This window comes from Melospiza georgiana, chromosome 2, assembly GCF_028018845.1.
Source record: "Melospiza georgiana isolate bMelGeo1 chromosome 2, bMelGeo1.pri, whole genome shotgun sequence".
Taxonomy (NCBI): domain Eukaryota; kingdom Metazoa; phylum Chordata; class Aves; order Passeriformes; family Passerellidae; genus Melospiza; species Melospiza georgiana.
This window is the reverse complement of record NC_080431.1, coordinates 48,165,830-48,183,315: the sequence shown is the minus strand read 5'-3', so window position 1 is coordinate 48,183,315 and position 17,486 is coordinate 48,165,830. Positions and strand designations below refer to the sequence as shown.

The 17,486-nt window shown below is 35.2% G+C and overlaps 1 protein-coding gene across 1 annotated transcript in view; it reads right to left on the bottom strand.

Annotated features, from left to right (window-relative positions):
- DIAPH3 (diaphanous related formin 3) overlaps positions 1 to 17,486 on the bottom strand; it is a 202,475-nt gene that overhangs the window by 74,020 nt on the left and 110,969 nt on the right. The window contains exons 22-23 of the mRNA XM_058045211.1: positions 11,672 to 11,796; positions 1,767 to 1,931 (exon numbers count right to left, since the gene is read on the bottom strand). Of these exons, the coding sequence (XP_057901194.1) occupies positions 1,767 to 1,931; positions 11,672 to 11,796 (290 nt within the window). The remainder of the gene's footprint in view (positions 1 to 1,766; positions 1,932 to 11,671; positions 11,797 to 17,486) is intronic.

The window sequence follows — 17,486 nt, the reverse complement described above, 5'->3', positions numbered from 1 at the left end:
ACAACTGGAGGAAAATTCTAACCATTAGACAATTTCTTCATCATGAAAGCTATCTTTCCCAGGAAAGGAATGAGCTTGTTAGCAGCACCCACGATGCTGTGAACGCACACAGAGAGGTTAACAGGGATATCTGATACCCAAGATGTTCCACTGAGTGTACCAGTAATTTAGCTGTGGAAGCTAAAGCTCTGAAGGCAAGATGCTTCACCTCTTTTTTTGGATCTGGCCAAGTAACTCTACTCTAGATTTGGTGCTCACAGAGTGCAAATAATAGTTGCCACAGCTACCAAATAACACTGAAATACAAAGTGCAAATCAAAGTTAGCTATGAAACACAAGTCTAGGGCTCCAGATTTAAACACAGAGATTTTAAAATCTTTTCAATAAATTTTCATTAATTAAGAATAAAAAAAATATATAAGTAGGAAAATACTTCATGTAAATCATCAACTTTGCATGACAACAAGTTGACTGAACTGCACTCTCCCATACCTACTGGTCATCTTTTAGTTTGGGCCTCAAAATCACCCAATAATTTTTTAGCACCAAATTTACAAGTCTTCTGAACTAAATTTTCTAAGATAACCATCACCCAATACTAAACAATCATGAAAATCAGCTCATTTGTCTCATGCTAGGCATCCCAAAAATCTTTTCTGAAAAGTCTCAAAACTGAGCAGCTACTCAAGATTTTGATTAGTGTCATTGAATGATAGGAGGTTTCATGCCTTATCTACACATCTTTTTCATACAGCCTTCAAACTGCTCTGCAAGACAGAATTATTAATTTTCCTCAAGGTTTCTTCTATCATGCTCATCAATAATACCTAACTGTTTTGAAGCGTTAATTAATCTATCTTCATGAAACTGCTGTGAAGTAGAGGCTAGCATCAGTGTTAATTTTAAAGACACAAAGAAGAAATATGAGAAAATTAATGCAAAGCACAACCACTTGCTTAGAGCCTTCAACTCAACATGAACCTAAGCTTTTAAAATTCTACAACACTTGCATGGGAGGTACGGTTAAAACATCAGAAATTAAAGTAATATACCTGTTTTATAATATTTATTAATTCTGAAATCAGACTACTGAGCTTCATATTAGGCACTGATCAAGTTAGGAAAACACAATCAATGCCCCTGCTCCCAAAAATCTGACATATGTAACTTGTCAAGCACAATTATTGCAATTGAATAGTATCTTGGTTTTTAGTTGTGAAACTCTGAAGCAGCAGAGGCTTAGTAATCGTTACATGTTCCAAATGGTTGCTAAATACTGGTTCCAGTTTAAATGCTTTCCCCAAAACTGATGGATATGAATTATATGAATTTCAAACTGTTTCTCAATACCTGTGAAAGAAGTCATTTTTTCTACCTATATCTTCAGACTGTTTGAAATCATTAAAAAACCACACTATCCAAGTAAAACCAAACAAGACTGGGAAACATGCAAGCAACCTAAATACATGTGTTGTAATGCTAAGTTGCAATGACTAGGCTGCAATGAGGAATAGGTGGCAGAATGACTAAGTGAATCTTGCAATCTTTCTTTTGATCTATAGGCATTAGCTGGATCATTCCTCCAGATTTTGCCACGAAACTCATGCTTGTACAATATTTCTGCAGGAGCGTAGTCAGTAAATAAAGCTATGTAATAAGAAGCCAGATGTGACACAAATCAGCTTATTATCCAAATTCATACATATAGATAAGGCTACAAAATATAACTTCTAAGAAACATTAGATATAAAATAAACATATTGTACCATGAACATCATCCTGAAGTTGTTTAAGTCCGTTAAAAACTCCTCCACCGAAACTTTCTTCAGGTCAATGGCAAAATACCCCATCACATTCTGATAGAGTTTTTCCATGTTCTCATGCATCCGTGAAAGTTTCTGAAAATCTTCTTTGGCATGAACTAGGAAGCTGTACACCGCTGTTAAGGCTTCAAGAATACTCAGTGAATCCAATCAAAACCACTGCTTTCATTTAAGATTGATTTGTATGTCATACCAATTTCTTATTTCCTCAAATACGGACCAAAAGAATTCCTTTCACATTGTATGTGTTTCCTGGTATTTACTGTGTATACTAAGCCTATGAATAAATTCAGGGACTTTCATCAAAATACCTAATCACTTTAAATTGAAAGATTATTCTATTACTACATAATTTCTTATGAAATGAAATGTATGTAACTAATCTAACTTCAAGCACCCATGTAGTTTATTTAGTATCATTGTCTTCTTATTGAAGCTAAATGCTTAGGTATATGAATTACAATATCCTAGGAATTTAGGTACAGATACCAATAATTAACCTGAATACTTTATAAATAAATACTACAGTCCCTAATAAAATTAAGAGTAAAAACAGAACTATTGATAAACAGTATTAAAAGTAAAAATCATGAAAGATAAAAATCTTCATTGTAACAGCAATGCATTTATTTCTGTTCCTGAAGGCCGCGTTAGGTATTTATGCTTTTTCTAAGGTTATTTGCAATGTCAACACAACTTAATTAAATTAGAGGTGAAAACAATAAAACTACTACAAAAGATAAGCAATTTATAAACAGCATCAAAATATTGCGTATAAAATAAAAACCCCTATGTTTATTCAGGACTTCCAATAATGTAGCTTGCCAAAGAAGCTCAAAGACAAAATATTCTACATAGCCATTTCTCTACGTTGGGCAACTTCAGGAAGTGTGTACTTTAATGGAAGGGTAGATAAACAAATATTTATGCTCCATTATTTTTCTTCTGCAGTGAATGCTACAAAAGACAAGAAATAGCTATTTTATTTTTACTCTAAATTGCCCACCTCTACTGCAAAAGAGAATTTACTGTGTTTGCACACTTTCTACTACAGAATAAATACACTATGGTCACTTTATAAAGTGCAGAATTTTTATTCAAGTGCATGAAAATCTAGTCCAAATCTAGTCCAGAATAGCACAGAATCTGGCATTTTTTCTAAATGAATCTCATACCACTGGCCTCAGTCCATCATCCCAGGCTGCACAGATCCCTCTGCAGAGCCTTCCCACCTCCAGCAGATCAACAGTCCCACCCAATTTGGTGTTGTTAGCAAACTTGCTTGAGGGTGAGCTCAATCCTGTAGAGCAGATCATCAGTAAAGATGTTGAACAGGACTGGCCCCAATACCAAGTCCTGGGGAATTCCACTAGTGACCAGTACATATTAATGTTTTACAGCTGGATGACTGTTTTCATTCTTCAGGTTTTTTGCAATGCACTCCTTTATTAGTTTAGTTTTGTTTAGAAGCCGAATTCCATTTCAGTTGCACTATTAAGTGTCCTTCTGGTATGTTAAGGTTGCTTTAAAAATAACAAGTACGAAGTTCCGGGGTTTTTTTTGTGATTTAGAATCCAGGCCAGAAATTCACACAATGGTGATCTCAGATATGTGCAGGAAGGGAGAAATAATGCACTTTCACAATATTCTAATTAGTCACTAATGGCTAATAGCTGATTATGTAAGTGTAGAACAACCTCCCCTACGACAGTCTTGCGATAAAGGACTAAATAAAGTCAAGATTCAAGAATTTTAAAAGATACATCTTCCATCACCCATCAACCACCTAATTTCAGTCTTTCTCAATGTGGCTCTTTTGCCAGTAGAAGCTTCTTTTCATGCTTTTAGTAACTTCACAAGATGCAGCTCGTGAGCAGCTCCAGACTGCCTGTGCTGACTGGCTGGCAACAGATCAAAGAGAACTGATGCTGCCAGCCCTCTTTTCTTCTACATCAATTTGAATCTCCTTTACTCAGCTCCCAAGATGAGCATAGCACACAGGAAACTGATCTTTACACTTGAGATTCTTAAAAAATTATTCAGACTCTTAAAAAGCTATTGGTAGGAAAGCAAAGAAAGTTGATGAGAGGTTTGTCTATAAAGGCTGCCCAAGGACGAAATAAAAAAGGATCATGTGAAACGAGACATGACAAAACAAGCTATAACCATCAAAAGAAATGTCACCAGTTCACAAAAACACAAACAAACCAAAACAACAAAAAAGAGTGAAACTAGAAAAAATAATTCCTATATCTGGTTAAATTTTGATCCTAAAATTTAGGATACTTATTATTTGTGATTCTTTGACTATTAACGGTTCTTATGAAAAATTATAGTTTTTTGCAATTGTGAGGGTGTTTATTTCTACAGAGTGAAGGGTAAAGGAAAAATAAATAAATTAGTTTTCCTGCCTCTCTACATAAATGCCAGATATTAAACACTCCAGTATTTTTCATTTTCTAGGAAGCAAAACAAAAAAAGTGTTGAAATTATCAGTCAAATGTAGACTTCATCTTGTAAATTACAAAAAATATCGTGAAAAGAAAACCTGGGGAGTGGAGGAAGTGAGAGAAAATTTCTGTGATATTCTTCAAGACACAGCTAAAATTACAGCTATGTTAATAGAGTCCATACAAGATGGTTAATTTTTTACTGTTGAAAACTGACTCCTCTTCAATATCTGGTGCATAATTTTAAACACAAAATAACAGTATTCTGGCAGGATGTTTTGCTGTCAAATATTTCAATGCCAGACATGATGAATCCTGAGATTTTTATTTTCCATCTGGTGCATTATGGGATACCTCTAAGCTCTTGGCATTCTACTGAGACTGTGCTTCAATTTAGGTACTTTTAATAACTCCTCTTCCTTTTCTCCTTAATATGGCTTTTGTTAGCCAACTCTAGCTGAACTGGAAACAACAGGGAATAATACTGAGTACAGCAATCCCAACTGTAATTATCATGAACAGGTTGATATATACACATTATCAACTACACAATTCATTGGTTTTGGATGAATGAAGATAGAAGTACAGCTGAGCTGCAACACAGGTAGGAAGAAAAAGAAAATCAAATAGTTTGATATTTGTTAACTTTTTCTGAAATGGCTTTACTTCATGGACTGCCTTTTTGGAATCACTGGACTACAGATCATTCTGCTAATTAATGTAACAGGACAGCATTGCACGGCTGAGACAAGATCTGTGGCAAAATTTCTAACTGCTGTATGTTTGGTCTTGCATATTCTGGCAGGTCTTTTCACATTGAATTGCTTGTCTGAAATTTATATGGATTTTAATACACTGTGTATATAAAATACTAACATAGTGTAGCATATCAAGCTAAGTAAAAACAGCTGTTACCCTAGAAAAGATGATGAATAACTTTAATCTCTACTAAACACTTTCTTAAAAGACGCCAGTATTCACCATTTGTATTTTAGAAGAATATTCAAAAGGGAACTGAGACTGCCACTATACTGGATGACAACAGCCTCCACAAAACATGGCAAACTTTTTGAAGACTGGCGCAAAACACTTTGTGGTCACTTCAAGCCATTTCAACAAATGATGTTCTACTAAGAGCAAACAGTGTGAACGCTGTAGGACTGTTAGGGATTTCTCACATTTTGGGAAAATAATTGCAATTGTCTGAAAAATACGTGTCAGAGAGAATTCCTTTTATATGCATATACCAAGGTTCAACAGAAAAATTCTGCATCTGAAAATAATAGTTCAAGAAACATAGAAATGTTTCGATTTTTAAATCAGTTCCTTCTGAAGAGTACTTGTCAAATAACACCTTCTCTTTGATTCGCTCCTACTTATCTCTAGGTTATAATACTAAAACAAATTGGCAGGTATTTGTATCAAACAAAGCTGCTGCATCCACTGTGTATGTATCACATATTACAAGTAAAACCATTGCTAGCTATAATATATGCCTTAAGTCCGGACCAGATATTAAAAGAAGTATAGACTTAAATTAAATTTACATTGGTTGCCAAAGCCCTATCTCATTACCCGTCCACACAGTTAACATCTTGACCTTCTACCAAAGAGCAACACACAACCTTTTTTTACGTAAAGAGTTTAGGTTCTGTAATCCACAAAGTCCTTAGGATGCAAGGACATCTTACAGATTCATTTATGTTGCACAGGGGAACTTCAAACTATGAGGTCAATTAAGTAACCAAGAGTTTGGAGGCAGCAAGTCCCTTCCCTGCAGCTGAAATGGGTTTCTTTTACCTCATTTGGTAGTGAAGGCTCTGACTCATTTAAGTACTGTTTCTTCCTCTCCTTTCTGCAATGTCAACAAATCAAATTAAATGGCAAAGGAACAGCTAATTGATCAAAATAAAGGATTTTTTTCCTAGCTGAAAAGCAGCAATCAGCTGATTGTCTCTCAAGTATTAGTTCCATAAGTTTCTGTAAAAGAACACCATCAACACCACTTTTATCAGTAAGCTCAAACTTTCCCAGCTGCTGCTTGGAAAATCAGAAGATGGAAGCTATTCTGATAAACACCATGTTGACTAAATCACTTAATTAAACTTTTAATATGCAATTTAAATACTCTTCCTAAACCCACTAAATTTTTATTTTGAACGTACAAATGTATTTTGTTCACTGTGCTTTTTATGGAACATTTCACTCGATGGATTTAATACGTTAGATCGATATCAATTCAATATTCTTTGACTTTCCTAATTAAAGGAAACAGAAGAATTGAGATAATAACTATTTCTTTTCAGCTAGCATACACACGATGGCTCACAAATTAACGCAACCTAATATATAGGAGAAATATTCATAATTACAGACTTTGTCAATAAAAGAGTGAACCAACTGTGCATGTCTCTGACTTCCTAAAGAAACAAGAATGCTAATCAGTTCATTAGGGGGCTTTGGGTTGTGATATTTAGTGACAGGATGTAATGGCCTGCTTGTCCATGGAGCTTAATTGTACTCAGGATGAAAAATTCTTTTCTACAAAGCACTATCCTTCTTTTTTAAGACTTCCTGCTGGTTTCTTTTTATGAGCCGCATGCTTTTCAAGACATCATCACCATTCAGATTTCCTTGTCATAGGAATAAAAGTAAAAACAGGTCCAGGTTCCATCATGCTGTGCAGGATTATCTAACCTTTACATCAAACCTTTTCTGCTTCGTAATTTATTGAAGTTCCTGTTTTCCTAAAAGTGAGTTGGTTTAATTAGTGTGTTCACAGACATGACTAGAAACCATAGGCAATTATGCTGTTTAGAAATTGCTGTCTGTCTGCTGGGTCAGGTAGCAGGTGAGGGTAAACTGGTTCTGTTTATAATATTTACTATTCAAAATATTGTATTTGAATAGTCTAACACAATGAAATATGTAGTAATATGGCTGGTGTAAGGACTTAAAGAGCACAGTTGCCTGTCTCAAACACTCCTCAGGCCACAGAAGAACATTACCATGAGATCAGCACAGAAGGGAGCGACAGGATGTTTCTATCCTGGCAGAGGTGAGATCTGGGTAGCACATCCTGGTTAATGCATCCAGACAACAATTCCCTCTGGGGAAATCTGTGTAAAGAAGCAACTGCAAACACAAATATCACTGGCCAAACAAAGATCACCCCAAGTTATGGGATAGACGAGCAACAGTGACTACTGAAGAATATGCCTCCAAATATGAGGGACTAGAAATTAAAACACTGTGACAGGAACTCAAGATAAGATAAAGGTGATACTGTTGTTGGGGCGCTATCTCAGACCTAGGGGAAGGTAACAAAGCTGGAGGTGAAGAATAGATCACTGACAATGGACACAAAGAATATAGAATTTCTAGTCCACAAGGAAAGCCAATTCAGTAACTGTGCTGAAATCAGCTCCAGCTGGGTAGAAGGTAATTCTGGCAGGGAAGATCACAACCCACTGAACAAAAATGAAGAGAAAGACTGAGCACAGGACTAAAAGTAAGAGAAGTGTGTAGCCAGTGAGCATTAATTTATTTGTTTGCTAAACTATACAAATAGTGAAAAGCTTTGAACCACCTCAGGACATACCATCACCAAGAAGCCTAAGGTGAAGAAAGACTAACAGCACACCATTGGATCCACAAGTGGGGACTATCTCCTGCTTTACATCTCCCTTCCTTTCCCCCTACCTACCCCCATTTACAGTTAAATAAAATGTGTATTATTGACTTCAGCATATGGTCTCAGGACTAATTGGATCTTAAGAGTTGGTTTTACCTGTACTGATTTATTCTAAGACCAAATATTTATTTTGCCAGTTTCTGACAGCAGTCAATACCCAACAATTAGGGAAAACAAGGAGGAAACAAAACTTGGCAAATGTAGCATGGTAATTCAAGTGATGTAGTATTCAGTTTCTAGAAATCTGTATGTTAGTCATTCTTCTGAGCTAAAGCTGCCTCTAGGCTACTGTTTAGCCACCTATCTGGCCTTGTATGAAATTCATTCACATTTTCAGTTTGTCTGCTGTCCATGAAAACATTTCTGTTAGTGTGTTTTAACCTGCTGGACAGTATTTCACATGAGATGAACCCATGGTTATTTAAAGACACGAAGAATATCTTCCTCTCTGTCCTTCTGCATGGGACACAAAATTACTAGTATTTTTACTGTATTTTCTTAACTTTTTGATTTTGATTTTTTTATTTTTGAAACTTGATTTTCCATCATCAGAGTATTACTCTATTAAAACATTCTTTCTTTATAACTTATTGGTAGTTGCTGCTCATTGCCACCATTCTCTGCCACATCAGTAGATACATACTACACTTTTTGAGATGGAGTAATGGAAGAACTGATGATGTAAGAGTCTTGCTGGTTTTTACAGTATCTTGTTGTTTACGTTTTCTCCTTGTTCTCAACTGGATTTGTTCCCAATTGTTCTAATAGAGTGTTTCTCCTTCAGATCTATCAGTCTATAATCACTGAAGTTCACTTGTTGCTTTGTCAGCATCTATCAGCATCTCACTTTGATGTAAGGAGTTTTTTTTCAAACAGATTAATTAAAAAAAAAGTAATGAAACCACTTTTTAACCTAAGAAAATTCTTTCCTTATAAGTCTTTGTGAAAACACCTTGTTGAAACATGAATGGAAATTCAGTTATGTTCTACTGACTTCTTACCTTTATCTGCATGCTGCAACAGACCTGCAAAGGATGGTTTCTCCTTACAAAATACACAATTACTCTCTTCCATCACATTTTACTTCCAGTTAATACATGTCCATTTCATATTTAGTCTTCATCAGTTTTCTTGGTAGCAAAGCCTGACTTGAAGATCATCCTCGCAGCCCTTCTAAAAAACTTGTGGGCTTCTTTTCAGCTTTGACCTGATCTAGTGAAAGGTGTTCTGCCACAGCAGAGAGGTGCAAACCAGATGATCCTTGAGATTCCTTCCAACCCAAATTATTCTACAAATCCTCAGTTGCATGAGGAAGTTTCTGCCTCCAGCTAGCTAAGGTCATGTAAGAGTCTGTAGTCCATTAAGTTTGGACTTATTTATATAATTTATATAATAATAATATATAATATATTATTTATATAATAATATAAATATATAATATATAATTTATATAATAATATAAATATATAAATATATAATTTATATAACAATAATAATATATTATTTATATTTGAGTTAATTTTGAATTTTGTTCAAGTGTTTTGTGACCACTGTTTACTCCTGGGGATTTATTGCTACTTATTTTATATTAAGAAAAAGAATTCTACTGATTCCTTTATTTAACATCATCCTTCCATCTCAAATATTACACAGTAGGGTGAACTGAAATTCTCCCTAGAGAAAACTGATGCAAAGAACAAATTTAACTTTATGGCTATGACTTATCTTCTTGACAGACATTGATAATCCTCATCTTCTTTAGCAGAATTAGAGATTTTGAGATGCCTGAAAAAGAGAATTGTAGATCCTCCTTTGCATTTCCTAAGATGATCACCATCCTTTTTAAGCAACCAGTAATCTGCTCCAATGGTGTTCATATATAGGGAGGGAATTTCAATCCTGGAAAAAGTTTATGCTTCTTATCAACAAGGTCTACCTGCTTACTCTGTCTTAAATACAACTGATAACTTTTTATCACAGTATTCCACTCACTTCTGCCAAGAAGTTTCATAAATGCCCAAAATGTTTGTAACACAAAGGGAAATGAGGCATCCTACATAATTATTTTTGGATATTAGATGTTTGGTATCAGCATATAATGTACATAAACTACATCTTTATTTATCCACTTTTCTTTTGCTCTCCTTAGATTTTTGGGAGGATTCACTCATTCTCAACTGAATTTTGCTAATTTAATTCTTATCTTTTTTTACAACTACATATCCAAGGAAAGCTGTATACTAACTATTCCTTCAAAATTTAGTCATTAGAAAAAAAATTTAAAAAGTTAGAAGATATTTGAAGAGCCTGCATCATGACTATTTCAGATTAGATGATTGTTGTAGGTCCTTTCCAACTGAAATAGTCTATTATATTTTAACAGATAAAGAAGGGCCTATCTTTTTCATAGCTTAGATATTTTATCAAGTGCTTCCCATTCCTAACTTGTTAGACTACATATAATTTTCCAAACAAAGTACAGACTTTTTAAGTCCTAGCAATATTCTCCAAAAGGTCTCATGGATATATTTTCCTCTAACTTCCTAGCAAAATTTTATCTCTTGCCTTCAGGACCCATCTCCTAGTTCTCCTATCATGCTGTCAGTTTCTTCAGGATCAAACTGATGTTTCATACTGTAGAGACACCATGCTGGTGGGCTGCAACGTATCTCCCAAAACCACATTGAGCTGGGAAGAAAAGGCATCACCACCAACATTAAACAGAACAAACTCAACAACAAAATATCCAACCTTACAAAATATTAGTAATGACGCTGGAAGGTTAAGATAACCCACAGCAGCCACAGAAGGCCTGAAGCTAAGTTGCAAACACTTGGGTTGCAGTGCATCTAACAAAGACAGAACTGGCCCTCACACAGGAAGAGCAAGTGCATCCACCTGGCCTCGGGGTCATTTGCCAAGGCTTGTGTGATAGGATGAGATGAATAAAGACGATTATGCCCAGAGTCCTCCAGCCTTTGTACATAACAAAGCAGTCTTCCAGCTAGGCAACAACCTAACCATGCCTGCAGAGCAAATTTCAACCTGTCTGCTCATATTTCTGCTTCCAGATTAGTCTTGGTGCCAAGCATATATGGCCAACATTTGCTAGAGAGGTTTAAGCAAAAGAATTTTTTTTCCAAGTTTAATTAATTATCTTGATGTCACAAGGTATTCTTATGAAAGACAGGCAGTGAAGTTGGCTGCATGATTTGGATCAAATAGTGAGAAAAAGAATTTTGGCAAAAATAACACCAGAAAACAGTTTTCATGAGCTATGAATCTCATTTCTGAAATAACAGAAATTTTCTGGTTCTGTGGTTGCATGTACAAAAACATTCACAATGGTAATGCATACACTAAAAAACAAAGAGACACAGGGTGACAGACATATTTTTCTAAGAGACTCTGACATAAAAATACCATGTAACACTAGAGTGCTCAATATTCCTATTTTAACTTCTCTTTACTAAGTTAAGAAACTCATATACTGACAGTAAGCATTTTCCCTCATTCATTCCACTTCAGGGGAATCCTTTAATTGGACTATTCATGTATGTCGCTTTTGAGAGGAAAAAAAAGTCATATTTTTCAAAAATACATGGTACAAACTAGACAGAAGTTATGCAAATAAATTTAAAATTTAAAGCAATGCAGTAAAATTACTTAGGGATTTTTGATTTGCAGAGTGCCTCAAAGGATATTGACATTTTTGCTACAAACTTATCGTGCTTATCTTCAGGAACTGGAAAAGTCTGCAAATCCTTCTCAAGCTGTTGAAGCTGCCTCTCCATATGCTTGAGGCTCTTCTCCAGGTTTTCTGCTGAGACTAAAATACAGAACATACATTCTGTTAACACACTAAATAAAAACCATTGTTTCCAAAATGCAAGAGTTAAAACCTTACCCAAGTCAGCTACATTGTTAATTCTGAAATAAAAGCACACTGAACAAATAACAATGCAAGATGAGGAGGTCGCTCTACAGTGTTCAGCTCTCTCCTCTTACACAGACTCCTTATTCTCACTAGATGTATGCTGTTTGAATGCTGTATTTTCATCTGGTTTTATGCCCAAGGTTTTGCATTCCAATTAACACTCTGTTTAAGGGAACCTGAGATATACATATGCCAGTCTGTCTCCTCTGATTAACCAAAGGACAAGTTTTCAAGATATTCTAAGAAACCACAAAGCTTTTCTCCATCTCATTCTGTTAAAACAGAAAATACAAATATTTTTATGAACGACCATAAAGAAAATAAGATTCTCAAACACAGAAAATTGGGCTATTAAACACCTATGCATAAAACCTAAATCTCAGTTCCCTAGTTTAAAAGCACTATGTATGGTAAAAAACACAACAGCATTTGTTGGAGCAAAAGTGCTCGCCAAGCATTTGAGAAACAGAGAACACAGAGAAACACAGAGAAACACAGGGACTTAGGAAAAAGAAAGGAGTGGAGCTGAAACATGAGGGATTTATAGAAGGATGAAGAAAAAGTGTAAATTTTCTTTGCCAGGAAAAGAGAGATACAACTTTCATCTATTTGAAGCAATGCATGTAAAGTTGAATGTTTTATCTGTAAATAGTTGATTGAAATATCAAGGTGACCAGAGTAATCTTAGGATAATTAACATGTGTTCTTTCTTAGATCTATATTATTGCCATCGGTGAAAACTTATTTTCAATTATTTATGAAGGCAACTTAGCATTTATTCAAGTTTCATAGGAGCAATATGTAAAGACGTAAGAACACACTGTGATTCTAGTCCAAAGACTTTTTTTTTTTTCTTTTTAATGCTTTATTTCATTCATAATATAGTGTAAATATCTTAAAGGTATAGTTACCTTCATCTTCATCTTAAAAAAAAACTCCTTGGAGAACTTGGAGAAAGTCTGTATCCCTATGATGTTACTACACCGTGTAGTGGATACCTAATTTCATCCACCAAATAGTTATGTGAGAGAAAATATAAAATACATAGAATAAACACATCCTTCTCTGAAAAAAGCCTGACAGAATCCCCAAATTACGACAGTAAAATGCTGCATAGCAACTACAATCCCATTCACAGCAGAAAGGTTAAGACAGCTATAAAATCATCCATTGCAATGTGACAAATTGCTTTATAATCACCATTTTTAAAAGCCTCTGGTTACTTAAAAAATAGTTTTTCAATTGTATCTTAGACTTGCACGTTTTGACTCAGCAATTGGTAAGCCAAAATCACCACCAGTTAGGTCAGTTGGCTTCAGTAGTTAAAAAATTGTTTTGTTTGGGGAGCACAGCTAAAATTAGAAGCTGACAATGTTGACTAAGACATGTTTCAGTCTTCACCAGCCCCAGAAACAAACCTGATTTTAACAGAAAGTCATACTTCTGCTGTCATGAGAAGCATCTGAGGGTTAGGCACACACCATTTTACGTCATTGATGCCAAGAAACACAGAATACAACAACTTGTGCCTAATCTAACTATTGCTTGGACTCTTCACAAGACCGTTTATCTTGCATAGAGAGTTCACAGTATAAATTAATGTGACACACACACATAGTACATATAGTACATAATGTCAAAATTATGAGTGCTGGCAAGGAACACCAATTTAAAAACCTTACAAAAGCCCAACACACCAAAAAATCCTCTACACCAGTTGCAGGTAGCAGCTGAGTAACAGCTATACTCTTTTACCCAGATGAGAAACTCAGCAAAATAACTCAGTGCCTAGAGCTGATTAACACATTCTGTACAAGAGATTTGCAAGCCCTTGCTTCCAGCAAAGCCAGTTTTTCACTCTAGTTCTTCAGGTTTTTTGACATTGAACATTTACATGTTTGATCAAGAATCTTTATATCTCTATTTTGTCCTGAAGAGGTTTTTTTCCTCTGTCATGATCTTAGGTTGTTCTTGAACTTAAGATTTCACCATGCCTTTGATTTCAGCAGCGTATAACTATTAGATATATTTTCCTTTAAGACTATATTTCTGATGGTAGCCTCCAATAAAGGCTAGTTCACAATATGCTGCTATTAAGTTTGGTCTATTGTCTTTGCAGATTTCAATTTAGTGAAAACATTAAAAAAAAAATCTGTAAATATAAGCAGCTCTTCCAAAAAAAGATCATATAAAATAATTGCCAATCTTTTCTTGTGTGACTCTGAAAGCCATGGTATAAAATCTGAAGGGACATAGAAGAATGGCAGAAAATGAAAAAAAAACCTCCTTAACTTTAACCCCTAATGCTGGAAGGATTCAGAAATAAACCCAAACCAAACTGAAATACACAACTGAAATGCTAGTTAAAAAACAAAGTCAAACCCTGGGGTTCTGAATGTCAGTGAGCCCACAAAGCCAAATTATTTGCTGAATACAATGCATGTGTGGCTAAACAATCTCCTACTTACACCTGCTCCTACCCCCTAAGCTCTCACAGTCTTCTTCCAGAATGGCTCCTGCTATTTTTGTAAGCAATAATTAGATTTCCCACCATCTGTTTTTCATGGTTAAAACAACTTCGTTCTTAGGGCTTCTGAATCTGGTTTTCTAATATCACAATTTTACCAGAAACCTCTTCACCTGCTTCTGTTTTCAAATATTTCTGCAGTGTTTCAGGTGATGACTCACCAGCCCTTTAATTCTTGCATTACAATTTCTCCAGTTATTCTGGGAATACCTTATCTGATTAACTTACAATAAAATATCCTCCTTTTTTTTTGACCAAAGCCCTTATTACAGTATCAAAATGCATGATCTTGTACTTCATGTTATTGATTTTCATTTCTTTTATTCTGCTTCCTCAGGATCACTCAGTGATGACAACCTGATTCTCCTTCCATCTGGCAAACTATCTAACCCTGTGTTAGACATGCTCATTGGTGCAATATCACAATTTTTTTTTAAACCATGTTCCTTTTAAGACAGTATTTTATTTCTTGTAATTTTTATTCTAATGAATATTCTCTCATTGTACATAATATCAAGTGCTTTACTAAAGTGAACAGATATTTTATGGGATTGAAAAAAATAAATTAAAAGCTACCAATAAATTCATTTTTATTTTATGCTACTCTCATTAACCTCTCTCTGTGTTGGATTATGCTTTCCCTTATAAATCTTTATATCACTAAAGTCAGATAAAGAGACATGAAATTGCTCTTACATTATTTTTTTGGATTCTTAAATATTCTGTAGTAGCAAAACATTACTATAGCCACAGAAAAACTTGATAAAAAATGTACTTACTAAACTTCTAGTTTCATCTCAATTATCTCAGGATGCAGAATATGAAACTGGTATTTACAGTATGAGAATACAGTACTCTGATTTTTTTTCTTTCAAAAAATTTCTATGAAGAATTTTCACTCCCATTCCCAGACCATTATTCTTGCTTAAAAATAAAACAATATTTAATCTAGCTTTGAAACTATACCTGTTTAATCTTAAATAGCAGAAATAATTCCCCAAAGTGAAGCAATACTTGCATGTTCTCTCATTTTTATTGCTGCAAACCTTTTGCTACTTTTTGCATCAGTCAGTATTTCAGACATCATGCCCACATTCTATGACAATTTGCTTGGACGTTGCCATCTCCTAATCATGATTTTCATCCTCTTGTCTACCAGTATTTTGCTTCCCTTGTGCTATTATAGCCCCCTTATTCCAAGAGAGTGACAGTGACAAACTGACCTCCAGCCTGATACAAAAAATTATACCATATTATTTAAAAATATTCTGGAAACGTACTATTAGTTTTGCCAAGTGAAAATCACACTGGACTGACTGAGTTTACTGAATAATTCTCCAAAATTGTCATCATATTATAAATGCGGCATTGAAAAGAAAACTTAAATGACAAAACATAAAAAAAACCCTCACCCATGTTTTCAGGTGGATTAAGAGCAACTAACAAAGAAATACTGCAGAGGAAGAGTATTGAGTGTTTCTGTAAACACCAGCAAAGGTCTGAAATATCCATTAAAAGTAGCAAAAGATCTACTTGGATGTACTCAGTGTCACACGGCACTGGAAATATAAAAAATTATACTTTTTTTTCAAAAAATAATGACTTCCCTTGTCTCTACAGCCACTTTCTGGCTTTCTTGCCTTTTCTCTCCCCTTTCTTCTTTGTGTGTGTGTGCCTAAGGTGCATACAACACTCTTTTTGAGATCTTTTTTTTTCCCAAAGCTCTGACAATGCCACTGGCTCTTTAGCACTCAGACTTTCCCTTCTGTAGCCAGAGTAGATGTTAGTTTCACACATGAAAAAAACACCTAAGCAGGATTTTAGTCTCCTGTTTTTAATTCAAATACGAGCATGCCAGTGTAGTGTAACTGGTAAACAATGTGGAAGCATTTGTGTGCCCAGTTCACCAGCACTATCACCAGTAGTATTAGGCCTCAGATCTTACAGCAACTATGCCCTATACTACCTCCACAAGAACCCTGGCCTGCTGAACTTGTTATAAACTTCAAAAGCCTCCTGGGAGAAATGCAGTCTGACACCACATCTTTTTTTTTAATGGTCAGTTTAAGCTCAGAAATTGTTAATATGGGAAACAGCTGAAAACAGAAACACCTGAATGACAATTCACTGATTGTCAGCTATTCATCCCTGAGCTGCTACTGAAAGAAAGAAGCAGCTGCTAAGGCAAGCAGGGAAAAATGGCCAAACAACAGGATGTGGCACCAGCCCTCAGCACAGGGACCAAGGTCCCCCAGTGTTACGCAGCACACAGTGATCTGGTACAGTGGTGGACCATGATCTGTCAAGAGACAAAACCATCTTATAACAGAAGAAATTAAATTCAGAGGAGGGTGCACAAAGAAGACCCTTGCATCAGTGGCAGCTTCCCTTGCTGAGGAATTCTTGAGCCTCACCACCTGCTTCCTCGGGGACCACAATGTGCTCAGCTGACTGCAGTGTGTTGTATACTTGCAGATAATTTAGGGTAAGATTGTTAATATCCAACTGTTTTGAATATGCAGTGAGAGTGGTTAATAATGGTTCCAAATGTACTATTAGCATGGAATGGCAATGAATATCAGTCTAGTAGAGTTAAAAATAAAAGTTTAAAAGTGGCCACATTTATCAATCTTCTATCCAATACTGTCACTCTAAAATCAAACTCCCTGAGGTATATAGGTAGAAAGATACACAAGTCTACAAGTACATCTAAATGCAACTTCAGCACCTTCCTACTCATTAAAATTAAGCTTTCTCACCTTTAAAGGCCCATACAACTGCACAATGCATTCAGCTTTTTTAATTGCCTTTTCCACCATTTTAAGGTACTTCTTGCAATCGATTTCTGCGTAACCCAGTCAATATTTTTGTATTTCAGCAGATATCCACATTTTTTCCCTACAGAGTATATAACCCTGATGGCCTGAAAACAAGAGCCTGTGAATTTGTGACCCAAATCAAAACCCAAGAAATGCATAGAATAAATATATTATTTAATAGTACTGAGAAACTTATCATTACCTTAGAAATTCTCTAATAAGAAAAACAACTTTTC